Here is a 27,636-nt window from a genome sequence, read left to right as displayed (position 1 = left end):
TAAACCCACAACCTTTAGATCTAAGGACAGCAGCACTAACCACTAGCTACCAGCTGTTCCCAAACAAACAACACACATACAGGCTGAAGCCACTTGTCCTGAGCAGGGTCATGGCAAGCCGGAGCTTAGCCTGGCAACACAGGTGACAGGGCTGGGGGGGACACCCCCAGGACAGGATGTCAGTCCATTACAAGGCACCCCAAGTAGGACTCAAACCGCAGACCAGCCAGAAAGCAGGAGCTGGCCAAACCAGCTGCGCCACCGCACCTCCCCTGACACATGAAGAAAGAAAGAAAGATTATTTATATAACATTAAATCACACACACACACATTTTCAAAATTGCTCATCCCTTACGGGGTCACGGAGCCTACCCGGCAACACAGGGCATAAGGCCGGAGGGTGAAGGGGACACACCCAGGACGGGACGCCAGTCCGCCGCAAGGCACCCCAAGCGGGACTCAAACCCCAGACCCACCGGAGAGCAGGACTGCAGTCCAACCCACTGCGCCACCGCACCCCCAACATTAAATCAATCAAAGTTATTTAATTAATAATTCAATTTATTCATTTAAAGTTATATAAATACATAGCTTTCTTTCTGTCTTTATTTTATGTTTAAAGCATATTCCATTCAAAAAGCAGAAGCCCGGTATGTGTTGACTGTCTATATTGAAAATATAAACAACATAAACGTAGACAAGTGCGGAGCTCGCAAGCGGAAGATTTGTTATTATAACAAGCCGCGTTACTTGGAGTTTGAGCGGGAAAATGGGTTTATTGTAAATAGTTGAATTGTGGGTAAAGTGGAATTGTGTTCAACCGCTGTGGGAACTCATAGGGACTCTAAGGGGCTGAGTGTGTTGGCCAATGAAGGAGGGATAAAATCCTGAGCGGTGCCTCAGCAGGCTGGCTTGGGGTGTGGATCCTCATTTTAAAAAAATAAAAAATAAATAAAAAAATAATAATGATTTTAATCTGAGAGTATTGTTTTCTTCTGTTTTCGCTGATACTTCTCGCTGTGTGTACGCGACGTCCATCTTTTCTCAATCCGCGCGCTACATTTTACTTGCAGTATTTCGTCTCTCATCATCTTTATTGGTAGGTTAACAAGTCGATCATCTTACCTGTGAAGTATTATAAGACAGACTTGTACTTCTTACAACATGATTCTGCCATTTGGACTTTGTACTACCACCAGGCAGGCTGGTCACGCTGCTGTAAGCGCTGCGTTACTGACTCTGGTGTGAAAGTGAAAGTGCGCGAGTCGCCCGAGAGGCGGTTACGCGTAACGCGCGGGTCGGGGTTTTCCAGGGAGCGTCCCGGGCTCGGAAAGCTGCGCGAAAAGAGCAGGAACTGGATTACAGCACGAAGCCCGCTCCGCTCGCGTTGAAAATGCTCCTGGTGTAAAGAGGAAGGATGACTTCGGACAATGAGCATCACACGTACAGTCCGCTGGGGGACAAGAGGAGTCCCCAGAGCGACGGGGGGTCTGGAAAGTGGACCGTGTTTCTGTTCGTCTTGAGTCTCATCCTTGGGGCGGAAGTCATAGTAACTGCTTTTCTTGTTTACCACATGTCAGCAGAGATTAATAAGGTAAACCTAGTATTATTATTATTATTATAGGAACAGATCAGATGTGAAACTGCTGCACTATTATTATATATATGTCCCTTAAGTAGCTTTTAAATGTTTTACTCTTATGTATTTTTATTATAGTGTCATATCTTCCTTTCAGCTTTCTGCTAATTACTCTCTTGTGTATTGAATTATTCTGCACGTATTTTCAAGTATGCAGTGAGAGGTGATTTGTTAGCGCTAGAGAGCAAGAGATGATTATTAGGTGGCAACTTCCTCTTTAAGACTGAACGTTTTCAAAAAGATACAGGAAAAAAAAAATACAGATTTGAATGAAATTCAGCAAATGGAAACCGCTGAAACTGAAATGTAATCATAATGGCTCAGAAATATTAAGAATCATTGTGGATTTTGTGCGTTTCAATGTGTGCGATGTTTGCTTTTGTTCCTCAAGACGGAAGAGGCTGCCAGACTTGGGAAATATCCCTTGCACTGTCTGCAGCAGCTGGTGGATCCAGACTATCAGGAAAATGCAACGCTCAGCTCTGAAGGTCTGGCAAGTTGTGACTTGTGGATCGAAGAACTGAAGAACACCGCACACAAGGTAGCAGGACAAAGAGTGTGTGTGTGTGTGTGTGTGGAGACTGTCAGATGATATATGATGGTTCCTTAAGTTACAAACGGTGGAGTTATGCATCTTCATCCCCCTGGTCGCCCTCTCAGATTTTTACAGCTATACTCAATGTTTCTCGTATAAAATCTGTATTATTTAATTTCTTTAACTTAATGGGTAAATGTGACTTTGAAGTTACAAAGAATACAGCCTCCGCATCCCTACTGTGCTCTTAAGATGAGTCACTGTACACCAAATTGGTTATATGACAATGTCATAGGGAGGTTTGTCAAAAGTTCTTTATTAGCAACAATAATGTGTTTTTCTGATAGGATTGTCCCTTTACCTATAGATCCTGTTTTCCCCCATTGACTGTCTATAATATAGTGATACGCTTTTTTTTTTATATGTACATTTCAGCAACTTACCTCTGACATAAGAAATACCTTTTACCAGGAATTAGCAGGTAATTTTTGTTCAATCTTTATAGTATTGTACTGATATTTTATCAAATGCCATTTTCACTGTAGCCAGTTGCTTTATGTAATTTATATGATTAACATATCTGATATAATTTTTTCCCCCAATAACTGCTGAAGATATAGTTTTTCCTTTGCCCTTACAGCCAACAACATAACTTTGTCTCATTCCAACAAACCTGTCATTCACATGGGGCCTGAGCAGGAACTGAGGCAATTCCCCGATCTTATAAAGAAAGGCAAGCAAAGCCGCACGTTGAAATATGCATTGATGCTTACGTTCTCATCTGTTATGCTGCTTTGCTTATTTGTCCGATATGATTGTATTCTTGGTCGGGTTTTCTTACGAAATAGGCGCGGAGGAAAACGGACTAGGAAGAGCGGACATTCTCCGATGGGACAACATTAACGGAGCAGCCATACAGCAAGGCCTAATGGGCTACACCACAGATGGAGAGGTTGTGGTTCCCCGTGCAGGACTCTATTTCGTGTATTCCCAAGTTTATTTTCAGCTGCTGCCCTCGGCCCACGGAAAGCATTCCCAACAATTCCTGCAGTATATATATAGGAAAACCGCCTCGTACCCAGAGCCCCTTTTGCTGACCAAAGCTGCTGTGACCAAGTGCTGGAATGCCGAATTGGACTTCCAGCTCTTCTCTAGCCACCAAGGGGCACTCTTTCAGCTACAGCAGGGGGATATGCTGTCCCTCCAGGTCCTTGACCTCAAGTCAGTGCGCTTGCAAGAGGATTCTACATTTTTTGGAGCGTTTATGGTTAACTAAATTGTTGTGACACTGCAGACCTTCATTTCATAAATGTCTCTTTCTTTTGGTAACTTTTTTTTTTTTAATGCTTTTTATCTTTTTCCCCCCCCAAAGTAGTGCAAACAGTGTTTTGAGGAATTTTAAAATGGGAAATTTATTTTTGTTGTTAGCAAACTTTTTAAAATTATTTCAGTATGAACACAATTTTACAGATGGTCTTAACTTCTGGATTAAAATGTAAGTTACGGTCCGATGACTTGTGATTTTATACTTTTCTGAAGAATTTTTATTCTGGGAAATACTATTTATATATAAAGTGGAATTATTTAATTATACAATAAATATAGGATCAGTGTGGAACACGTTTGCAAAACCATACATTCTACACCAATTTCCTATTACTTTATATGCGTCCCTTCCCAATAGCTATAGTGAATGCTATAAATAAGTTGTAATCACAATAACTATAACTAAAATTGTTCTTGATCTGGTCTTCCACACTCCCTGCCAACGATGCTTGTTGGCATGGAGTGTGGGGGTCGGCCCAAGAACAATTTTAGTGACTTCCCACTTACTCAGAATTTCCTCACTTGCTTTCATATAAATACTGTACTGTTCTGTAATATATTACAGTTACTATTGGTGTTAATTGAAGTCACATTGGAGAAAAGCACCTGCTAGAGGAATAACTAAATGTAAACATTCAGAAAGTTCATTGCTTCATGCATTGCTTACAGTATTGTAAAAATGCAAACTCAACTTTAAACAATAAGCTGTGTCTGACCCAAACCAGCAATACCTTTGAGTTTCATATGATGTTATATGCCATGTTTCAATAATATCATACACATATTCCCCTATCCCTGATTCATTCAGGCAATTTTTGAAATTAGTTTGCATTTAGATAAGTTCTGTCAAATAACTTTAAACAAATGCCTTCACAGAGAATCTGAATTACAGTGAAAATGAAACTGCAGCATTTTACAAGCAAGTTAATGAGAGCACTAAATGAGATATATATATATATAATGTATTTAAAAAAAAAAAACATTAAGAACTCAGAACAAAGACAGGTAAATGCTGTTAAATTGCATCTTTTTTTGGTGTGAAATAATACACCATCTAAGACACAGGCAGAGATCTGTTCTATAAAATATGAATGTATAACAGTGATATATTTATCTGACTTAAATATTTAACTTACATGGAAAAGGTCACTGGGATATACTAGTCAAGCCCCATAAATCACCAAGCCAGAAACCAGATATGGTAGAAAAATACAATTTTGAATGAAATTCAGCAAACAGAAGTAAACATGCATCCCACAAAGGTAACCAATCCAAGAGAACACACACACGCATACACACACACACACACACACACACACACACACAGAGCTGGTCAGTGTCATTATCATGACAAAAACAGCAAACTATTTCGGCTTCACTCACCGCACTCCCGGCAGCCTACTCGCACCCCTCTGATGCCCAGCCACGCTTAATGAATTCTTCAGTGATTTGGGAGTAAGGATAAAGAACTGCTGCAGCCAAAGCTGTCAGTACAACCACAAGGGATGGAGACCAGATACACCAACGGGTAATAATCGGAACCTGCAACCCCTGGCTGACATTTTACTTTTTTATTAAAAGTGAAATGACAAACCTGTAGAAAAACAAAGATTAAAAAAAAAAAAATGTGTACGCACACCTAACAATGTGTATAACACAGCACCAAAGACAAATGGGTATGCCCTATTTTGTCCGGCAGCACCGTAATCTGTAACCATAAAAGAACACGGACCATGTATTACAGACTTCGACCTCCTTTGTCAGCAAACCTCATTCACAGGCATTGGGAACACATGTAATGAAGATCCCCCTGGTCAGCCACGACCAACACAATCTTATTTAAGTAATTAACTAACAACCTTAGTTTAAAAGGTGAGTTAATTATTTAAACCAGATGGACACTGACTATTGCGAACCCAATTCATGGCTGATGTGATCACAAGAAAAAGGCCATCTAGGGTTTTGGAAAACTTTATATACCACATCTGAGAGGCAACCCATGCTTCTCCTCCTGAGGTGTGGCTTTTTAAGATACCAGGTTTTAGTAATGCTGGGATGGGTCAGTATGTATTGCATAAAGGCACTGCTTTTCATGTAATATTGTTTTAATTATATTCAGAGCTCCACTCTATTCCAGCTGTCCTATGAAAGGAAGTCACTTTTTAATTTTTTTTTTTTTTAAATTTACCAGTACTGCAGGATGTTGCCTTTGTTCTGGTTACATTACTTCATTTAGCTGATTCCCCTGCAAAGTGACTTACAACACTGAACTTTTTTAGTTATTTGCCTATTCATACAGCAGGAAGACTTTACTGGAGCAATTTTAGGATAAAGATCCTACTCCAGAGTATTACTGTTGGAGAGCAAACTTGAACCTGCTACTTTTGGGTCCAAAGGAGCAACACTAACCACTATGCTACTGGCTGCCTCTGGGTTTTTACTTGAATCTGACTCATGTGAACTGCATGTATTTGGACTGTGGGAGGAAACCAGAGCACCTGGAAGAAACCTGCATGAACACAAAGAGAACTCTGTTTAATGCCACAAAGACTGAACCAGATTCAAACCTATGGTGAAAAAGCCCAGACACTGTGAGGCAGCAGTACTACCTGCTGCACCACTGTGCCACCATCTTGTGAAATGTTTTTTTTTTTTAGTATAACTAAAGCAATGATTTTTGCAGAATCTAACCTGCAAATAAATCTGTGCTAAGTTTTTGTTGCCTGTGACTTATTGAGAGAAGAGATTTTCAATTTACTAACAAATACACACATTGTCTGAAAGCGCTTGTCCCATAGTCCCATATGGGGTTGCGGGGGAGCTGGAGCCTAACCCAGCAACACAGGGTGTAAGGCTGGAGGGGGAGGGGACACACCCAGGATGGGATGCCAGTCCATCACAAGGAACCCCAAGTGGGACTTGAATCCAAGACTCACCAGAGAGCAGGACCCCATCCAACCCACTGCGCCACTCTGCCACTGCACCCCCCCTCCCCCAACAAACTGTTACCAACAAACACTTGGTGTTTAAATTGGATGCATCACCCGAATAGCCGGTTTATGCAGAGTTGTGATGTGCCTAACGACAGTCAGACGATAAACCACAAGTAGGTCTGTATGCTTTAAGTTAAACTTCAATCTTGTGTGCTGTAGCAAGGTGTTGGACAGGTGTGGGAATTCAGACAAGACCATACATTCAGGGTATGGAGAGAGAACAATTTAAGCAAATAAATTGTGACGAAATGAGCATAGGCCCTTTAGCAATGTAAAATTCTGTGCTGAAGAACTGATTTGATGCCATAGTGAACAATCTCTAGGGCAGATAACCTGACTGTGGATCCATTCTTCTGCTGCTCCTCTTTCCTCCACCATTGGCCAGCTGGACAGTTTATCTCTCAAAGTCCATCAGTTTAGCTGTGCAAGCTGGGCATCACTAAATAGAGCTTTTTCACATGGCTGGACCTGCTACTGCTGGCAAATCTAGTTCTGTGATCCCCTAAGCATATCGGGTCACAGTGCTGAATTTCAAGCTTCTGGAATTTACAGATAGGCTAATCCCAATATCAGTTTAATCTTAATAATATGAATTGGATTTCTTCGGGGATTCTGAGACTTCCCTGCGTGGCAAGTTGTGGATTTGAGCTTCAGGAAGATCTGAAAATTAAAACTTATTAACTAAGACCTCAATTAATTTTAAATTACACTTTAATTGTTCTTCATTTTAAGATGGAGCTGGACTGATAACATGGCTGAAGGCTATACCTGAGTTGTGAGAAAAAAAGATCAGGGAAAAGTGAATAATATTTCATGTTATATTATTATGATTTTGCTTTATTTGTACAGAGCTTGAAGGGAAAGTAGACCCCCAGGAGATGAAAGCCGGGTGTAGTGGATGTAAAATGCCTTGAGCATGATTCTGAAAGCAAATAAAGAGCTCAATAGGAAAAAAAAAAAACATAAACATAAAATTTTCCCTCACATGAAATCTGTGGGGGGTGTAGTGGCACAGTGGGTTGGACCACAGTCCTGCTTTCCGGTGGGTTTGGGGTTCGAGTCCCGCTTGCGGTGGACTGGTGTCCTGTCCTGGGTGTGTCCCTTACACCCTGTGTTACCGGATAGGCTCCAGTTCCCCACGACCCAGTATGGGACAAGCGGTTCTGAAAGTAAGTGTGTGTGTGTGTGTGTGTGTGCAATCCCTCATCAGGTAGGTTAGAAAAACTTTTAAAAAAAGTGATACATTTAAGGGGATGAATCACAACACTATACACCTTTAGTGTGTTTTAAATAATCCTGATTTTCAAAGAATTCTCTTATGAGTGGGTGAAACAATGTATATTTCAAAACTGACAGTCATTACCCCTAACGGAAACACAAAGCGTGCATTCAGCATCAATATTTTTATGCAAGGAGTTATAAGCATCTCCTGAGATATGATTTAATTTTTGATATTTTAAAAAATTCGATACATTTGATTATTTATGCAATACTAAATAACATGTTATGTTTTTGGTGTTTTTAATGTTCATGGTTATTGAAATTGTTTTGTTTTGCAAATCATATATTGCACATGCTGTCTGAGTTGTCATGAAGGCAAGAGATCATATCCAAACAAATTAATTGATCACATGCTGATTATTAATCAATATACATCCTAAGATCGAAAGAGGAGATGGTTACTAAACAAGTGGCTGATAAATGTTGCCAGCAGCGATCACGCTGAACTATTATTTTTTGATTTTTTATTGTCATAAATCTATTTTGCGATAATTTTTCATTTTATCTGTCATTTTGAAGTGTTCCACATCATTCAAATGTTCCACATCATCTATTTCTTTTCCACTCATCACCAGCCATGTTCCCACCTGCCTTCCTTACATTTTACATACACCTATTATGATGACAAGTTCCAAGCACTGAAGTACAGTACCAATGAAAAGTGTGAGAATGGTTGCTGGAAGTTTGTCTAAATATTTTTTTTTTTATCACGCACACACACATATTGATTGAAACTGCTTATCCCAACCGGGGTCGCGATGAACCGGAGCCTAACCCTGCAACACAGGGCTCAAGGCTAGAGGGGGAGGGGACGCACCCAGGATGGGACGGCAGTCTGTTGCGAGGCACCCCAAGCAGGACTCGAACCCCAGACCCACCAGAGAGCAGGCCCCAGCCAAACCCGCTGCACCACCGCATAATAAATATATATATATTTTTATTTATACCATTATTAGATTTGAGTTCAAAACCAGCCGTACTGCAACACTTCTCAGAGCTCACTTTACTTTCACTCTTCATTCTAATTCATGTCATACAACTATTTCCTAGGTGTACTCACACTTTTGGTTGCTGCTAAATATTTATCCATCATCCTATAATTTCCCTTTTTCTGGAAATATCCCAGTACTACATTGTAAGTATTGTGTATTGAACTTGTATTGTAACTTTAAATGTATCGAAATGACAAGAATCTTAATTTTGAGCTGGAATGCATTACGCTTAAAAAAACATAAATGTTGTGTAATTTATGGAAAAATCAACTTTATTTCTGAAAAATACAATTTGCAAGTATATACTGTAAGTTCATATACAGAATTTTTTTCTTCTAAATAGTCAGAAAATGTACAAAGGTTCTTTGTTGCTTGAATTCCCACAAACAGACACATGTGGTGCAGTCATTTTTTCCCACCACAGCTGGCTCAGCTCCGGAGCAACACAACATGGTGAAATAAATAATAGCGCGGAATGTCTGCAATGGAGGGACAATGAGGCATAATAACAACGATCAAAACCAAAGCCTTAAATTCTCTACCATTAAAATATCCCAGCCCTCGCATTTTAAATTCAAATGCACATTCCAACACAAAAGCTTGCCTTCCCAGTTCAACATGTTGCTTTTTCAAAAGCGCGCCTCGTTTCTAACCTCTCCTTTAATTCTGCATAAAACCATGCAATTACTTTTTAATACCCTTGCAAATATTTCACTCATTGGTCATTTTGTTGTAGTCTGGACATAAATCTGTTATTATTTAATATAATAGGCCTCAGATAGCAAACCCTGAGCATTTTAGATTTTTCCAATGCATCAAGACCTTTGCCTAAAGATGGCGTTATTGCACCAGCAAGTGAAATCCTTTCACTTTCATTTTGTCTTTATATACATACTTTCATGCATTACCTTTTTTAAACAGAGGAAACCACAACTTTTACTCAGTGCCACATAGAGATGGATATTACTCATCATGGGCTTCCTGCTCACTGAAAGGATGGGGCAATTAACATTTTTTCTTAAAGCTTGATTCTCTCCAGTCTGAAGGCTGTACGAAGAGCTTAGGTTTTAATAGTCACAGTGGGAAATGGGCACATCCCCAGCTACTGCTTAAGCAGAATGGGCATGTATAATTAACTAACTTCCCCCAAATGGACTTTTTTCAGCCATGTTATTAATAACCTTTATTTAACTAAAGTCTTTGTCAAAGGTAGACAGAAAAGATAGATAATCAACCTTACGGTTATCTTTAGAGTTATTTGCACATTTGTAAAGTTGGGCATACTGTATCTTACTGTATCAGTTTGGGGTAAGTACCTTGATCAAGGGTACTAGAGCAGGAGTAGGACTTGACCTGGGAACCTACAGATTCCAAGGCAATGATCAAACAGTCTGTTACCTGCTGTTAATGGGAAATTAAATTATTTCATGACAGTCAAAGGTTTATAATGAGCATATATTACCTATGCCATAATGTTTCTGTTCAACCATTTTTATTATTTCATATCCACTTACATAAATGAGGCAGCAGTGATTGTTCTGGCCTTTCAGGTAGTGTAGATGTCCAGTCTTAACTGGCTGAAAATGCAGATTTACATATGCATTTGCTACAGTCACAAAGATCAAAATGTTACACAAAAGGAAAACCAGATAATTATTTCCAATACTGTAGTATGTATTTTTGTGTCTAAGAAAAAAATGCTATTTGTGCTCTTTATACATTGCCCCCTCAAATCAATACCAGAATTTTCATTGAAATATTAGGTTTTAAATTTCACCACTGCAACTGGATTTTGTAACTGGGACCACTGGAAATGTTATGATGAAATAATATACAAATTATTCAACAGACAAATCACTGATGTCTGTAACTAATTTGAAAAAGTAAATCATAACCTTGCAGTTCCACTATACGTTTGCTCTTTTTACTCCTATCTATTTTGAATTAAATTAGATTCCACATTAGCGAACGTCAACAGATAAAAGCAACGAGAAAATAAAAAAAAGAAAACAGGTTTTACAATAATACCAGTGAAATTTAATTAGTGTGCTTTACATATCAACATGAAACTCAAAATAAACTCAAAATCAGCTCTGACATAGAAAATTGTACAAATTACATTTATTATCCATTATAAATATTTGTCTCAATTGCTCCAGTGTTCTTTATCATATAGGAAGTTTGCTACAACTGTATATAAAATATGAAAGGTTAAAAATAAACTTAATTCTCAGCCTGCTTTTGCATTTGAATTCCAAAAATTAATTTGTAGAGCATGAAGCAGTTACTTTTGCCTGTAGAAAATGCTATGTAAATCAATGTACTCATTAGAACCTTAGACGACCACCTTTCTGGAGTTCAGTTTACCTTCATATACACAGACAAAAACAAATAGAGTGCGAACAAAATGATCAAAGCAAATCTTAGAAAGTCTTATAATTTAACTTATAATACTGAAAAAAATTAACAAAAAGTATTTAGACAACTTCCATATGTTCTTGGGTTCCCTCAAAGAGGTGACCGTGATTGTTCTCATATTTGGTTTGAATATTTTGATGGAAACACCCGAATACAGCACACACTCCCAAGGGTATGTTATTCCCTCAGACAACTTAAGGAAAGCATTTTTGTGATGAAAACCTTGCTCCTTTCCATGAACGTTTACCCCAGTAAACAATAAGGAAACAAAGGTGCTCCAATAAAATGCAATTAAACATTTGCATCCTAATTTTGCTAACTCTGTAGAATGTGTCAATATGCTTGAAGGGAAATGCATTTCTAAAAAAGCTTATTATATATATATTTTTTCTGTTTTCTCTGGTCTTTCTTTTCTGGGAACTGTAGATGAGGAATGCTTGTAGGCCTAGAGGGGGAATTGTCCTTACAGAACATTTTAAATCTGAAAGAACACACCAAGCCTGTGATCAGCACTGAGTTGGATACATGTGAGTGTTTTAAAGAAAAAAAAAAAAAAACAAAAAACAGCCTTTCTGGAACTACCAAAAGCAGAGGTTCTGTATAACCCTCAGCTCCTGCACTAGATGTGTTTATACAGCAGTTTGTGGGTACGCTCTGGGCTCCTGGATGAAAAAAATAAATAGCTGCTAATAAGGTATTCCCACTCCCTTTACCCAGCTCTTCCCACTGGGAGGCCCATCCTGAAGGTGGTGTTGGGCGCTTCAGCTGTGGTACAAACACAGCCTGGAAACAGAGAGGAGCTATGTCCATTCATCCATCTGTTTTTATTGACTCCATATCTCATCCATGACTGGAGTGGTCAGGAACCTACACAGCAGACATAGTGGGTGAGACAGGGGACACCCTAGACAGGGCACCAGTTCATCACTGAGCAATCACACATACACGCACCAATTGACTCATTCATACTTGGGAAATTTAGAGTCTCCAATTCGAACTGAAAGTGCGTCTTTGGAATGTTAGAGGGCAACATGGAGAAAACTTGCAGACTCTATACAGACTGAGACAGATTCAAACGATGCAAAACCAAATGAAAAGAAAAAAACTGGGGAATAAGGAAAAATAACTACATGAGATGGAAACCTGTAGGGTGGCATAAATAATCGTTCTCAAATGAAGCGTGACAATTTTTTCCCTTCCCCACTCTGCCTTTAACAGTTAATTGTGATTGTTCCTCAGAACCCTTCTCCTAGACAGAAGAAAACTTGCAGTCTCGAGGTTCTCTTCCAGCAAAGTGTGGGCTGAGTTCATAGATCATCTCCCGACTCCAGGAGGACTGAAAGTGAGATAAGCGAATGCGGAGTTGAGAGGAAGGCAGGGTGTGATGTATCTCCAAGTCTTAAGTTGCTGGCAAGGATGTCTGAGCAGGAGCTGAGCAGGCTTAAGATCCCAAGATGAGAAGGAGCTCCTCTGCAGCCTGGGCAGCTGGTCCACATGTACAAAAAAGAGTGAATCCAGTGTTTTGACGTGTTAGCTGTTCAGGTTCCTGCCAATGAACGCAATATATCCAGATGACTATGATTTGCAGAAGGCTTGCTGCGTTTTCAAGATTTCGCCTGTTGCTTTTGTCTCAGTTTGGCTACACATTTGTATGCTACTCAACCCTGCTGAGCGAAGACATGAATTCATGATTGTTTTCATATATAAAAAATTAGAGGAGTCCGATGCAGAAGAAAGTTTTGGAAAGTAGGGAGATACACAACAAACCCTGATTGCCTCCTCGGGTGGCTGTTCTGGAGTACGTGTTGCAGCGGGTCAGACGGAACCGCCATGAGTTCAGCTGTAAACCCTGAAGCGTGACAATCTGCTGGCACTGGAGCGCCATCTTTGGCTTCTGCTCCTCGGCCCGGTTCCTCCGCTCGTGTGAGACCAACAGAAAAAGTGTGCTTCCTCGACAGTCCAACATGCCCGTCTCCAAGACTTATGTTGTCTTGATGCCCTCGAAGCCACAAAACTTCCACCTCTTCTCAAGGCTGGCACCCACGCCCGTGAGTTGCTGTGTGAATGTGCAGGGCAGCCGTGCCAACAGGGCCTCCACCTCGGAGGTGCTTATCTGGAGATAGAGAAGATGCAACAGTCCAATGTTTGCAGCCAGAAAACATTCCATAATTTACTTACAAACCATAGTACCAGATGTTCAGTGATGTGGTATCCTAGTATGACATAATTTCAGTTCACTTCATTGGCTCCTGCGGAGAGGCTGAGTCCTGGGTCATCAATATTCCCATTTACATCATTTACTTATTGAAAAAAACCTAAATTCCTGCTTCAGGATTGAGATTCTGGTCATTAGTGAATGCAAAAATATTTGCAGAAACTGGTTCTGTATTCCAGCAGGTACTGTAAGAACTCAACATTTAACTTGTGTGGATTTGACACAAGGAATCCCTCGTTGGCACTCCAGCAATCACCAAAGTAATGAAAAGCCGTGTCTAAGGGGATTAAATATACACCTCTGTGCGTTATATTTATTTATTCCGTTGCTAAGCAGATGCTTTTATTCAGCCCATGGAGAAATTTCCATTTTTACACTTGGATATTTTGCTGAAGCAATTCAAACTGAGTTGCTTTCTTATGGATACAAGAGCTGACCTCCTCCAGGGACTTGAACTCAGTCTACCGCGCCACTTTGCTGTTCTGCTTCTAAGACTGAGTGTCAGGAGAGTCCAGATTACAGAGGACGAGAGGTGCAAATTGGAGTTAAACTTGGTGCCAGACTTTGGCAAGGCAAGTTGCTCTAATCACACGCTCCACCCTGAAACCCTAGGGTATATGGGGGTGTTCATATGCTGAGCTTGTGAAAATGTTTGCCCTGCAGCGGTTCGATGTGTGTATAAGGTGTGGGAGATGGGCCAAAACTAATGACAGGCCAACTGTGCTGTACCTTGGTGTCCAGCCGCTGTAGATATGAGCAGATGTACTCGATGCTGGCTCCAAACGGGTGGACGTGGAGGAAGGTGGAAATTATTCCTGAGGACAGAAAAAAAATAGCAAAATGTGCATCCATTCAAGCATGTTAATACACAAGTCATCTTTTTATAATACAGCGCATTCATAAGGCTAAACAAAAATTCCTTTCCATTATCCAATGTAAGAAAACAGGAATTCTTTTTTTTTTTTTTTTTGTGTCAGTGTAATGAAATATTATTATTCATGCGTTTAGCCAGCACCTTTCTCCAAAGCAATTTAGATTGTAAGAATCATATACCAAGCTACTTAAAATTATTTGCATATATATACAGTAAGGCATTTATTTAAAATATTTATTCCTAGAGCAACTCTGGGTTAAATACCTTGATCAACAGTAGGGGTACTGTTGCAGGAGTGGGAATTTGAACCCAAGTGTTTTGATTAAAAGGTGTCCAAACTAAGCACTATGCTACCCCCCAGCTACGTGTTCAAACACATTAAATCATATTAAATGCTCAACAGATGCAGCATATTTTAATGAAAGAGCAATGATTTTTCATAAATTCATTTCGGTGCTCACCAAAAAAAAAAAGTTTTAAATGATTTAAATTTCTTTCCTGAAGCCATGGTTGCTGTTTACTGTAAAGCAAGACTCCCAATGGAATACATCTTGATAGGAGTGCAAAATCGTTGTTTGCTACTCTCAGCCCAGCAATGGTGAACCACATCTGAGTAACTCCCAGACAACCCTCCCTGCACATGGCCCAACGCTAACCACAAAGGAAGAGCCAGCACTACTTCACTGCATTCACACACCCACATTTATCAAGAGATTAGAGCAGTCACTGGGGCTTTTTGAGCAGCCGGATTTCCACTACAGAATTTAAGCCCTTGAATTTAAACCCAGGACTCAATGGATAAACATTTAGACCCATGAGTTCTGGTGCTTTCCTGCTGCACTATATAGACACTTGAGCACATAAAGATAAAGGCCATATAACGTTCTTTGGCCTTTAATGTTCTCCCTTATTGGCTTTTTCAAAACATCAATTGTCCTTGTTTTATAACTCAAGGTAAACCTTTAAATTAACCCTTTAATTTAATTTCCTGGCACTATTACCCACAATTACAACAGTTCTTTCTTAAAGTCTTTGAATGCTGTCAAAATAACTTGAGAAAGTAATGCACTTCCATCCTACATCTCCTGTGGCTTTAAGCTTGCAGCTGTCATTTAGAAAGTACTTAAAACCAAAAAAAAAAGCTTGTAAAAGTCTTGGAAATCCAAATTGTTGCCCTGCAACTTCATTCCTTGATGAAGTTCATCAATAGATTGAAACAGTTAGTTTGCAAAATAAAATGACTGTGTTGCTCATCCAATGGATGCACATTCATTGTAAACTCATACGTTGGGAACTCTGCTGTCTTTAATCTGTCGATTCTTATATTTGTTTTAAATAATATGCCAACTTCAGAAAGTCTGAACAAAAAGGGTTTGCAAAACCAAACTTCCATCTCCTTAACTTTGAACAATGAGAGCTGACGTCCTTTGAAAAAGCGGATCATTAGCTGCCTAACCGTCCCTCGGCGAATCATGGGTTCTGCTCTGGAATGCAATTGTTTCACACCAAAGAACTCCTCACACTGCATTTGTAAGTAGCCCACTGCTTACTTGGCTGAAAACTTAAGCAGTAGAAGACAGTATGTATGAACAGAACAACCCAGGGTTGTCAAACTAGAAGAATAAAGCACAAATACAAGACTACAAGCTTAAGACTCAGCATAAACACCTTGCACCATCCATAAACTTGGCAGATGGTCATACAAGGCATTCTCAGTTAACCCCTGATGTCTTTCACTTCCCTGTATTCATAACTTTTGGCCTCTTCCCTTAACCATTGACCTCTTCCCCTTGTGAAAAAACCAGCTAGTCTTTTAGCAATGTTTTTTCCCAGAATCCCTAAGAGGCTGAAAGATAATAATAATAACATTTTCAAGAGTTTTTTTTTCTGAACAAATGTCAGAGTTCTGTGTCCCTCAGTTTTCTCTGCATGAATACAGATTTGTTGGAAAAACAAACACCACATTAAACACCAATGTCATTGGATAGATAGATAGATAGATAGATAGATAGATAGATAGATAGATAGAACTCTCCTACCACCTACCTACAAGCAGGGCCTCCCTTTCTGATTTGACAGGGCTAGGTGGTAGCTTTTCTAGGGGGGCCTCTTTCTCCTGAGGACAGGAAAGCACTGCTGGTGCTGCCGACTCCTATAGGAAAGAACCCGGGACCGTCTCACCAAGATGCATATATGAAGAAACCAGGTTAAAGCTTCTCTGGGCCACAGACTGCCTGTGTAAGCATTTTCACAGCGAATGCTGTCTTTCAGCACTGCATTAAAGCTGCACACAAGCAACTTTAGGCAGCAGAAAGAACAACAGTATTAACATATTCATAAATCAAAGGTCATATTCAGACAGGATGCTTCTTCGGAAAAAAGTATGCCTCATATAACTGTCACCTGGGGGAAGATGCTATTTTCTGTCTTCCCATGCATTTACCGCCAGTAAGAAGTCAACGGGAAGCAAGAGGTCCCAATTCAATATCTTGAGAAACTGCTGACTAGGGGAGAACAAGGTGAATGAGATGCGACTGAACAACAATGAGGCAACGTGAGAGGAGCAACTACGGGGGGAGGCAGAAAGGGGGGTTGGCTACTTCACAAAATAAGAGAAGAATATAGGATCCTGACACATTCTGAACACCGACAGCTAAAACAATCAAGCTGTTAAGTGACAAGGTGTCGGGAGGTTGTTAGGGTTCCCGCTGAGTAGCATCTTGCTTTTATCAGTCATAAATGATCATCCTGAGCCCCTCTGCAGCAGCTGGGAGAGAATGGCGTCCTGTTTCTGTGATCGGTTGCCATGGGGTACTTTTAGGAGGGACAATTTGGGGAAATCCAGTTTTCACTGCAGACACAAGATTACATGGTTGTCCATGGTCAAATGGAGACCTAAGTGATGACTGGTGAAGGACTGTGGGATTGATTTTTTTCATGAAACAACTCCATGCTGCCAACTCCTAGTTCTACCTTCAAGTACCCCTTAGTACCACAAACCCTCCACTCCCCTTAACAAGTCACTTGACACAAAGTGTGATGCTCTAGCCCAGTTCTGTCTCTGTGATTAATCCAGGGTGGTTCATTTCCCCGGTGACGGTCCACAACGGGAGGCCGCCTGGGAGTCGGGTGAGTGCGGAGTGGAGGGCTGTGGCACAAGAAGAACAGCAGGAAGACAGGAAAAAAAAACTCTTTTGACTTACGTTGGACTGATTAGTGGACTCATCGCTTATTCCGTCATCTCGCTCGACCGTCTCCATCTGGAGTCGGTTGAAAAAAAAAAGGACATCAGCATCACAGATACACCTCAACCTGTGTGTCAACATCAGAAAAACAATAGAGGGCAGATTTAGGTGGTGAAGGGGATTAAGGTTGAAAGATTAAAGTATGAACAGCAGATACACACAAAAAAACATCTGCCATCCCAAGTATATGTCAAAATAGTTTTTCTTAGCAAGAGTTCATTTCAAATTGACAGTTTAATCAAAGTCTATCATCACTACAGCAGGAAATGGTAATTTATTACCCCGCTGCTTTGAATTAATAACTATCATCCAAGCATACAGCATGGAATTAGAAAGGTTACAGATAAACACAAGACATATTCCCTACAAACAGAAGTTCTGGATGAGGACTGGAGAATTTAAATCATTTGAAATCATATTCAGAAATAAACACGCAAACAATTAAGGTTTGGTTTAATGCACTACTAAAAGTTGATAAATTTTTTATAGTAGAAGAAATACAATAATACCAACAATAATATGTAATAATAATAGTAATATATGACCTAGGTTTTTCAAATACATAATTTGTAACTTTTGTTCTTGAGTTATTTGACATCACTGAAAAAAACAAGATGTTGCCCTTACAATGCCTGGTTACAGCCTAATTTATTTTCAGATATTTGTAGTATGTATACTATTTATTTACACATCTGGGCAACTGTAGGGTTAATATCTTGTTTAAGAGTACAAGAGCACTAACCAAGACGTGAGCTGGGAACCTTTGCTGCCGAAGACAGAAGCGCTACTCCCTATGCTATTAGTTGCCCCATTAATAAGAGAATTAATCAGTGTTTTTCATACATCTGTTGTTAACTAGACCTAAACTAAAAATATGGCATGTTACTCTTTCCACCCAGTAATTACATATTACATTTTAATCACCTCTAAATACGATTAAAGACATTTGCAACTCAATTTACCTGACATGGCACCAGTCTGCCATGACCCCTAACTAGATAAAGGGATTAGCAAATGAATGCACGGATGATACATGCCACTTATAGCAAAATGCAGTTTTATTGCTATGGCAGAAAACTGAACAGCAGATCACATTCTTATTAATGACCTTGACTTGTCATCAACATGATATTGATTCAAGTACCAGGGTGTACAGTGTATGCACTGCCTCTGTGTAATAAATATAATCTGAATTCCAACAGCAAAATCATCTCTCTGTAGATATGGATTCACAGTATAAGTGTAATGAGCATTACTGCTGTTTACTGAGGCCCGTAAATATGAAAATATAAATGACAACCTCTGGCAGATTGTGCTGCACCAGACCATGAATACTATGGGAGTACAAGTGCTGTCTTTGTGGGTAAGTACTGTGCTAATGCAGCCTGGGCTTTCCAGGGTAGAGTGTTCAATGGGGTTAATAACAATGATGGACAAGTGAGTCTGCTTGTTGCACTTAACGCTGCCATGTGCTGTCAATCATGCACTGATGGGAAAGCAATCGTGCCGCTGCTCGCAGCGCAAACCCCCGCAAATCAATGAGTCACAGAGCACCAAGGTGTTGGGGGAAGAGTGCGCCTTTGTTGATGAGCTGAATAGAATTCATTTTCATCACTTTGGATGCTTGCATCGCAGTAGGTGAGAGTGTCAGGTAAACGCAAACGCGGTATGCGGACCTGGGGCGTATGGGCCAGAGGGAAGCTCCGCCCCCTCTCCTGCAGGCTCTGCACCTGGCTCTCCAGCCGCTGCTTCTCCTCTGCGCTTCTCTCCAGCTCTGCCTCCCGTTGCTTCAGCTCGTCGCGAATCTTCAGGAGTTGCTGTGGTCGAATTAAGAGACCGAGGGAGAGAAATACAAGTGAGCGATGGGGGAGAAAGAGGGAGACAAAGGAAACAAAAGGTGGAGTAATAAGGAGCATTGGGGGGGGCAAAGGTTGCAAATGGAGAATCGGCAAAACTGATCCATAATGTCTACATTTTAAAAATTTATCTCTCAAACATAACTCACGCTATGGAGGGAATATTATTATTGTTTCTTGTATATAAAGGTGAAAATTTTTGCTAATCTATGAAGATGAATATTCTACATATGTGATTCAAAGGTATTATAGGAAGACCTTGTTATGGACACATTTAGTTTTTTAGCTGACTTTTTTCTCCAAAGCAACTTACATTGTTAGTTTATTTATAACTATTTACCTATTTTATACAGCTGGATAATTTTAAAAGAGCAATTTAGGGTTAGTTCTTCATTTAAGGGTACTACAGTCCTAGGGGGCATTCAAACCAGTAACCTTTGGTTTCAAAGGCAGCAGCTCTACATTTACTAATTTTGCTGACACTTTTCTCTAAGCAGCTTATAATTGTTTGCCAGTTTATACAGCTGGGCATCTTTACTGGAGCACTAAAGGGTAAATACAGTTAGAGGTCAAATTTGAACCTGCAATCTTTGTGTCAAAAAGCAGCATCTGTCACAACTACACTAGCAGATGTCCCAGACCGAATGCTCTCTAATACGTGTTATGGTTTGGATGAGAAGTCATGAGAGACACCGACCAACCCCATGCATTGGTACCTTTTGCATCCCCTGCAATGCCTGCTGCAGGAAACTGAGCTGTTGTCGGCGTGTGGCCTCCTCTTCGCTGTGCTGCGGGGGCACCGATGCCACCTTTCCCTGCTCCTGCTTCAGGAGCTCCACCTCGTTCCGGTAAGCATCCAACTGGCAGCGCAGGCTGTCGTTTTCCTCCTTCAAGGCTTCCACCTGTGCTGCCGGGCCTGGAAGCAGAAGTGAAAGCAACGTAAAATGCGCAGGACTGCTTAGGATAAGCAAAGTACAGTGATGTGGAAAAGAAAATATATTCGCTGGAAAATTTTGCTCACATACACAACGATATGTGGATGTCTGATCCTTTTTTACATTTATGCAGCTTATGTTTTTCTCCAGGGTGGCTTACCCATTTATAGAGCTAGGTAAATTTTGCTTGAACATTTTAAGGTCATGTTCCTTGATCAAGCAGCAGGTGGGATTCAAACATAAGTCCTTCAAGAGGAAAGTAACAGTTCTAACCACTATATTGCCTCCTGGCCCTTCAAGGCTATGAGATAGTTAAGATGACAGTGACCATATACAACAAATAACACCTGGATATTTTTACTTTATTTTTAAAGCAAAACTCAACAGAAAAGCAATTTTGCGGTACACCTTGGGCTTCAGAATGGTGTATGGCCCGTTTTGGCAGAAATATCACATTTCTATTTTTGAACAATTTTTTTTTTTTTTTTTTTTAAACCAATTTCTTATGTTGACCAAGAGGAAATTTGGCCCACTATACCACAGAGAACTGCTTCAACTAAGTCATGTTTGAGGAGTTTCCTGCATGAACAGCATGCCTTAGTTCCCCCAAGAAAATTTTAATTTGATTTCAATTCAGACTTTGACTTGACCAAGCCAACAGTGTCCAGTTAAAGTTATGAATTTACTGAAATGTTCTGGACTACTGTAGCACTGACAGACTCGTTCACGCTTCAGTTTCAGTTTTCTGACAGATATCCTCGCATCCTCACACTGTTGTTGTCTCAATAATAGCAAATTGCCAAAGCCCCAAAGTACCGAAGCAGCACCAAACCTTAACATTCCTGAGAACAATTTTTTTTATATGTGGTCTGACATTGTGATGACCAAGGGTGGTGTTTGATTCCCACCTAGCATGGCTGAGGTGACCTTTTCACATTGCTGTAAATAAAGAATAAATTCTTTGTCTCAAGCACTCTAGATGTCAATTTCATAACTGAAGGAATAAGTATTACTGCCCATTTTTACTTTCACCTGCAATCAAGAAAAACATGAATGATCATGTAAAATATACTTAAAACGATATCCACGAGATCCACAAGGTCTTCCAGTGTGTAGGTCATAGTCTATTGCTGTAATTTTGGGATGCTGAGATAAGATTGCTGTCTGAAGAAATGAGCAAGAAAAGAATATGTCAACCTGTTCTATTCAGCAACATGAAATATTCAGCCACTTACACTAGTGTGGTGTAATTTTCAATGACTGCATGGACTCTTTTCTGTCCCACATCTGTAAAAGGGACTATTGAGATACCACGTCCGAAGGGCTGATATAAAAACCTTTTTCTAAGAGAATTTAAATGACTGAGCTAGCGAGATAAGAGCTGAACACTTTAATCATGTGAATGGAATTTTTGTATATTCTTACGGTTATCTGAAATAAAGACACTACAGTAGTGCTATAATGTTAAATGCATTCCTTCTGATAAATGCTTTAAAACTTTCGTCAGGTGCTTAAATATGATTATGAATGTGAAAAGAGTCCTCTGGTCACTTCCTTTATCTGGCTGTGCATTCCAACTGGTGACTAAAAAGACCTGCTGGGTGTCTGCTTGTCGTAACCCTGCAATTTGGCTACGGTGACACGACAGGCTGTTACATCGATTAAAGTACTTTCAGACAGTGAGCCGAAAGAAGTGGGGAGATAACGCTGTCAGTGAATGTGAAGTTTAACTTTTTGTCAAAGATGTTACCCTTTTACACCCATTTCTGACATAAGGGAAATTTGTCCTGTGCAATCACCCTGTCTGGCAAATCCCTGTTGTGATGGGGTCAGATTTCTTATGGCGCAGAAAAATCGTGCCACAAAAATTGTCAAGTCATTTTTCTTTAAAAAATATCAGAATAAAAGGTATTTTTTATGCATGACCAACATATTTTATATTTTTTTCTTGTCTTTTAATGAGGGGGGTGCGGTGGCACAGTGGGTTGGACTGGGTCCTGCTCTCTGGTGACTCTTGGGGTGCCCTGCGACAGGCTGGCATCCCGTCCTGGGTGTAACCCCCCCCCACCAGCCTTGCATCCAGTGCTGCCAAGCTAGGCTCTGTGACCCTGCTTGTGATGAGCAGTTTCAGACAATGTGTGTGTCACCATATAAACCTTATGAGGTATGCTACAATAAACTTGTGCTAACACAAAAATGGATAAAACATATAACACTCAAATGTTTACAGAAATATATTGTAATTGTATAAAAACATATATAAAACACAATATGCACAGAACAAGTATACATATAAATACCCACTCTCCCCTCCTCATGTCCTTGTGTTTCGCACAGGTTTCTTCCCACCAACCAAAGGCATATGCCTCAGGTAAAATGGTGACTCAAAATATCCTCCAGTGTTTCTCTGTCTCTTTCTATGCGTGTGTGTGTGTGTGTGTGTGTGTGTGTGTGTGTGTGTGTGTGTGTGTGTGTGTGTGTGTGTTAACTGTTCTGCTGTATAGATGGGTGAATGATTATAGGGAGTTCAGTGTAGTCTAAGTTACCCTGCAGAGAGGTATTGACTAAACACTAGCTAATAATCATTGTAAGGCACGTTGGAGAACAGCTTCTGCTTAATGAATAAATGTAAATATAAATGTCTTGTGTCACTCAATTGTTGGGATGTGTGCAAAATCCAAATTCAGCCTTTGTAAACTCAGAAAAATGCATTGTAGGATGAAGTAGGGGTATTAAACTCCTCATAGTCTCATAATGGTCATATTTTAGGGATGACTGTATTCCTTATTTATTGTTGACAAATGTGAAAGTCCTTATTCTCATTTTATTTTAATAATGAATATATTTTTTAAATACCAGAGGTCATATGTGCACAGAAAATGAGTGAAGGAAAAATACAAAAGGTAAGCTACTGAGAATATCTGCATACATTTGCATATCAGTTACAGATAATGTCATATTAATAGATTGAAAATGCTGAACTTGTAAACAAAACTGAACTCGTTGCATTGAGCAAAGAATCCCCTGGGAAGCAGCCATCGATGTTGGTCTGCCTCAACAAACTGGCTGTGTTTAAATTGCTGATAATATGGGACAACTGCTGAATTTGTGTTCTTGATCTGGACCTTGTGGGGTGGCACAGTGGTGCAGAGTGTATCACTGGTTCCTCACAGCTCCAGATCTGTGGATTCAGTTGTTGGCTTGAATTTGACTCAGTCTGCATGATGTTTACATATTCTTTCCATGTTCCGGTGTATTTCTTCTGGGTGCTCCAGTTTCCTCCCACAGTCCAACGATGTGTTTCAGGTGAAAAGGTGGCTCTAAATTCACTGAACGGTGTATGTGTAGTTGAACGCAAGTGTGTGTGACTACCTTGTGATGGACTTCCACCCTGTCCAGAGTGTATACTTTCTCAAGCTCCATGCTTGCTAACATAAGAACTTACATAGGATTAGGAGTTATTGAAAAAGGAAGGACTGATGGTTGGATTTGTATTTGAAAACATGGAATTCAGTGTCTCCTCTGTGAATGGTCAAAAGCAGACATGCTGGGAAAACAATCACTATAAATGTTATTCTGATGAGGAGTCTTTTGTTTTATGGGGATTTTGTTAGCAGACATTGTTCTCCAGGTGATATGGACTAGCACATCTGGCAAGCCAGGACAGAGGGTAAACATATGGCACCGAGCTGTGAAGGTTAAAGCTTACACAGTCTACTCTGTAAACAAACACACACTATAGATTCTCCAGCAGCACCTAGGAAAAACATCGATTTGTATGATTCCAGTGCATTTACTACAGATTCTGAGCACAGAGTATCGCAGGTATTCCCATCCAAGCTGCCCATCAACACCTGAAAGATGGCCATTGCGTGGGAAAACAGCTGAATCTGTTGAACGACTGAATGTGAAGCTTCGGAGGAGGAGGCTGTGATAACACCTTATGGGAGGCCACTTTAGTCCCCATGCCGATCGTTCTCAAATGGCCCCATCATGTGCTATGTGAGATAGAATAGCGTTATGTTAGATGTGGTGCTGCCTGCGTTCCCCTAATGAAGTGCTCCGGCACAGGAAGTTCATGCACTCTGGCAGTAAACTGAAAGGAAATTAAACTGTCACTCCCGGTACTTGCAGCTAAAAGTTATTTAGACTGTTTAGGCAATAGAGTGACTGAGCCCCTCACGTCCCTTATCTTATGGCATCGTACCATCAGAATAAAGTCAGACTTCATAAATCCACCTAATTACAATCTTATCTGTTTAATGCCATAAATCCTCCTAATTGCAAAAGCATCTGTTTCATGCCTTCTTCTCAACCAAAGTTTCCAAATGTTCTCGAGAATGACTTTTTGAAGAGGGCTGTTCACAGCATGGTGACGGATGGCCTTAACAATGATCTTGCTGACTGCACGAGCGTCTGTCCGGTGGGCACAGGGTCATACCTGAGTCATCTGAGTCCTTGCTTTCTGAAGCGTCTTCCATGTCATCATCGGACATCTCCATCTCCTCCTCCCGTCGGATGCCCATCAGCTCCTCGTTGTGGATGTTGCGTATCTCCTGTAGATAAGGGAGGAAATGGTTGATGGTGGTTTAAGGAAAACTAGGTATTCTGCTGTTGACTACAGGTCCTACTTTTACCTAAAAGAAGTGATTCAAACACTTACGATTATAAATATGAATCAAACGCTGATGAAACAGCAGAAGGAAAACAATGTATGCTATTTTTTGTAATGACAGAAAAGCATATGCAGGCCAAAAGAAGGCTAGTGTTGTCAACCCTGCACTCCTGATTGTCGCTGGTGTAATGTTTGGATGCAGTGGTGACTATGGTGCAACCCAGCACCCATTTTGACAATGCTGCAGAAAAGACAATAGAAGTGAAATGCACTCCAGTGAGGCACTGCCTACTCTGGCCAGACAGGAAACCCAACCCCTCTGCCACAACCCCAAACAAACAGCTTTGCATAAACATGGCCATCTGTGTGGTACTCTTGAAAAAAAACATTACAGGGGTTAAGCAGTTACCAAACAGAGGTAATTGTCCACTAAAACCGAAAAATAAATCAGTGAAAAATTCCCTGCGTCAGACAGGTGCTGCATTTTAGCATAAGAATCTGTTAGCTGTCTGGCATCATGAGATGAAGGTCTAAAATTACCCTGAATCTGAAGGAAAAGGTAACAATCCTTAAGGCAAAAATTCTGTTTCTGCCCTCACTGCATCAGTGGTTTCTTCCACCCTAATGTGCTTAGAGTGACAACAGCAGGACTATGGGAGATCTTTGTCTTCCAGCTTTTACTTACCAAAGCCTAGAAGGAGGTTGAAGTACCCTAGCTGACTTACCTAGTGTATGGCCATTTGTTCACCGCCAAGACTTCGTTCTTGTTACAGTCACCCCACTTTATTTTTTTCTGCTTCTCTTTTGTCTGAAAACTGCACCTTACCTTCTGTATGCCAGTGATGCGTTGGCAGCTGGTGCACCAAAAGCATGTCTGTGACTGAACGCTAGCAAGCATCCATGCTAGACAGACTGATAGTAGCATCATGTCTTTTGGATCTCAGTACGGGGACAGCTCTGAGTGCCAAAAGGGTTGGTAAATGACACCTTGAGCTGTAGCTGCACGGATCAACTGCTAGGGATGCTGTTCCACCTGCAATGGTCTGACCATGCAATTTTATCACATGCTCTCAAATTTGCTTAATGGCTCACTTACTATATCTATATTGCATGGTCTCAAATGCAAGCTTTTTATTATTCAGCAGTCAAACTTATGAAATCAAGCTATGACATGAGAGGATAGGAGGAAGCAACAGTACGCCTTGAGGGTTCTACCATGTTCAGGTTTATCTAATGGGGGGGTGGGGACTGATCGCCTCAACAAATTAAAGTTCCCAAAAGTAATATTTTAGGATTAAAATAAATCAACATGGCTAACAGCACTCGTTTAGCATTAGCTTCTTCATAGAGTGGTACTGGACTGGGAAGGAATTTAATTGATGACCTACGCTGAAGACATATCAGTCCAGTCTGTAAATGACAGACTGGAAATTTGTCTGGGAGTTCTGGGTTTACACACCCATTCGAAAGGCCTACCATCTTTAATTGCCCCAGAGAATACATGGTGCCTCTACTATGTAAAATTCCATATGAAAGACAGCCTGAAGGCAAATACCCCTATAATGTAATAATTCTAAGCAGCAACAGAAAGTGCTTCTTGTTTTCCTGTTTTATCAAAGCCCAGCTCTCTTTCACGTAGCCATATAACAACAAATAAATAAACAAAAAAGTACTCGATTTCTGTAGTTTGAAAACTGATTCAGACTTTTTCTTTGCTCCTGCCACCCATATATTACAGAACTCAGCATAAATATTTAATTAAAAAAGTATTGTCTAGCACAACCTTGCTGAAGCCAAACATACGGCATGGTTTTTAAAAGACATCTATAGAAGATATATTTAAAATGTAATTGCTGGTAATACATAAAGCTTTAATATACAAAAGGGATCATAGTAATAGAGAAATAAATTTGTTTTGCACAGCATTAAAAAAGAACATCTCATATCTTCAAAAGTATCCCAGACAAAGTAATGCCTTACTTCTCAACAGAGTATGATTATAGGGAACAGCAATAGTCTTCCGTGATGCTGAAGGATAAAAGCGTATTTACCTTCCACAGAATTACCATTTCCAAAAGAACCTTCAAAACCCCAATAAGTAGGAAAACTCATCTAGCTGATCACAACCTGCATACCGAATGAGTTTGTGATTGCAGCAGAGTGCCAAGGTCATCATTAGTTCCCTATTAAACTCCAGATCATTATTCTGTGGAGTGCTGACCAGGGGGGAGTTATTTCCTCGAAATACAAAGTGGATACTGGAAGAGGGTGGGGGTACGCTGAAGTAGTTGGAGGTGTGAGAGGTGGAGAAATGGTGGGTAATGGTGAATGACAACAGAAATAAATCCCAAAACGCTCTTCAGTGGGAGATCTTTGAAGACATCAAAGGAACGTAAGTGGAGAGGAAAAGAACGAGACCTACCTCGGCTTGCTTCCTCCACATATCCAGGTTCTTGCGTTGGGCTTTGGAGAAATGGTCCCAAGCCTTTTGTTTGGATGCAGCGCGGAATACTGACACAATCTGCTCGACTGTGTGGGGGGGCACAGGGGGGCCAGTTTGTACCGTCCGGGGGGAGAAAGAGAGAAAGAGAGACATGGCGAGTGGGACGGAGTAAAGGAGTATTTTTTTTAAAAAAAAGGTGGAATCAGGAAGGAATGCACTTGCAATGGTTTCTCTCCTCCACAGCACATGGCTGCTTCTCAATACAAGG

General features: G+C 40.4%; 2 protein-coding genes across 3 annotated transcripts in view; one reads left to right on the top strand and one right to left on the bottom strand.

Annotated features, from left to right (window-relative positions):
- Positions 1-868: 868 nt before the first annotated feature.
- tnfsf10l4 (tumor necrosis factor (ligand) superfamily, member 10 like 4) lies at positions 869-3,563 on the top strand. 2 transcript variants are annotated; one of them, XM_018746584.2, is made up of 6 exons: positions 869-1,100; positions 1,314-1,595; positions 2,032-2,181; positions 2,611-2,656; positions 2,816-2,908; positions 3,024-3,563. In XM_018746584.2, the coding sequence occupies exons 2-6, from the start codon at positions 1,419-1,421 to the stop codon at positions 3,449-3,451; spliced, it is 894 nt and encodes a 297-aa protein (XP_018602100.1). In that variant the 5' UTR covers positions 869-1,100; positions 1,314-1,418; the 3' UTR covers positions 3,452-3,563. The 2 variants fall into 2 exon arrangements, with proteins under 2 accessions (XP_018602100.1, XP_018602099.1); XM_018746583.2 differs by lacking the exon at positions 869-1,100 and having other exon boundaries at positions 1,131-1,595.
- Positions 3,564-12,177: 8,614 nt separating this feature from the next.
- The window catches only part of LOC108931021 (ecto-NOX disulfide-thiol exchanger 2-like), a 115,308-nt gene continuing 99,849 nt past the window's right edge, over positions 12,178-27,636 (bottom strand). The window contains exons 8-15 of the mRNA XM_018746572.2: positions 27,348-27,454; positions 24,752-24,866; positions 20,092-20,291; positions 19,196-19,336; positions 17,478-17,534; positions 16,321-16,426; positions 14,130-14,215; positions 12,178-13,298 (exon numbers count right to left, since the gene is read on the bottom strand). Of these exons, the coding sequence (XP_018602088.2) occupies positions 13,167-13,298; positions 14,130-14,215; positions 16,321-16,426; positions 17,478-17,534; positions 19,196-19,336; positions 20,092-20,291; positions 24,752-24,866; positions 27,348-27,454 (944 nt within the window). The 3' untranslated portion in view covers positions 12,178-13,166. The remainder of the gene's footprint in view (positions 13,299-14,129; positions 14,216-16,320; positions 16,427-17,477; positions 17,535-19,195; positions 19,337-20,091; positions 20,292-24,751; positions 24,867-27,347; positions 27,455-27,636) is intronic.

Source organism: Scleropages formosus, chromosome 14, assembly GCF_900964775.1.
Source record: "Scleropages formosus chromosome 14, fSclFor1.1, whole genome shotgun sequence".
NCBI classification, from domain to species: Eukaryota; Metazoa; Chordata; class Actinopteri; order Osteoglossiformes; family Osteoglossidae; genus Scleropages; species Scleropages formosus.
This window is presented reverse-complemented; position numbering and strand designations above follow the sequence as displayed.

Coding starts and splice junctions, on each gene's coding strand:
- tnfsf10l4 (XM_018746584.2), top strand. CDS start 1,419: ATGACTTCGGACAATGAGCATCACACGTACAGTCCGCTGGGGGACAAG. Junction 1,596..2,031: donor TGTCAGCAGAGATTAATAAG/GTAAACCTAGTA, acceptor TTGTTCCTCAAG/ACGGAAGAGGCTGCCAGACT. Junction 2,657..2,815: donor CTTTTACCAGGAATTAGCAG/GTAATTTTTGTT, acceptor TTGCCCTTACAG/CCAACAACATAACTTTGTCT.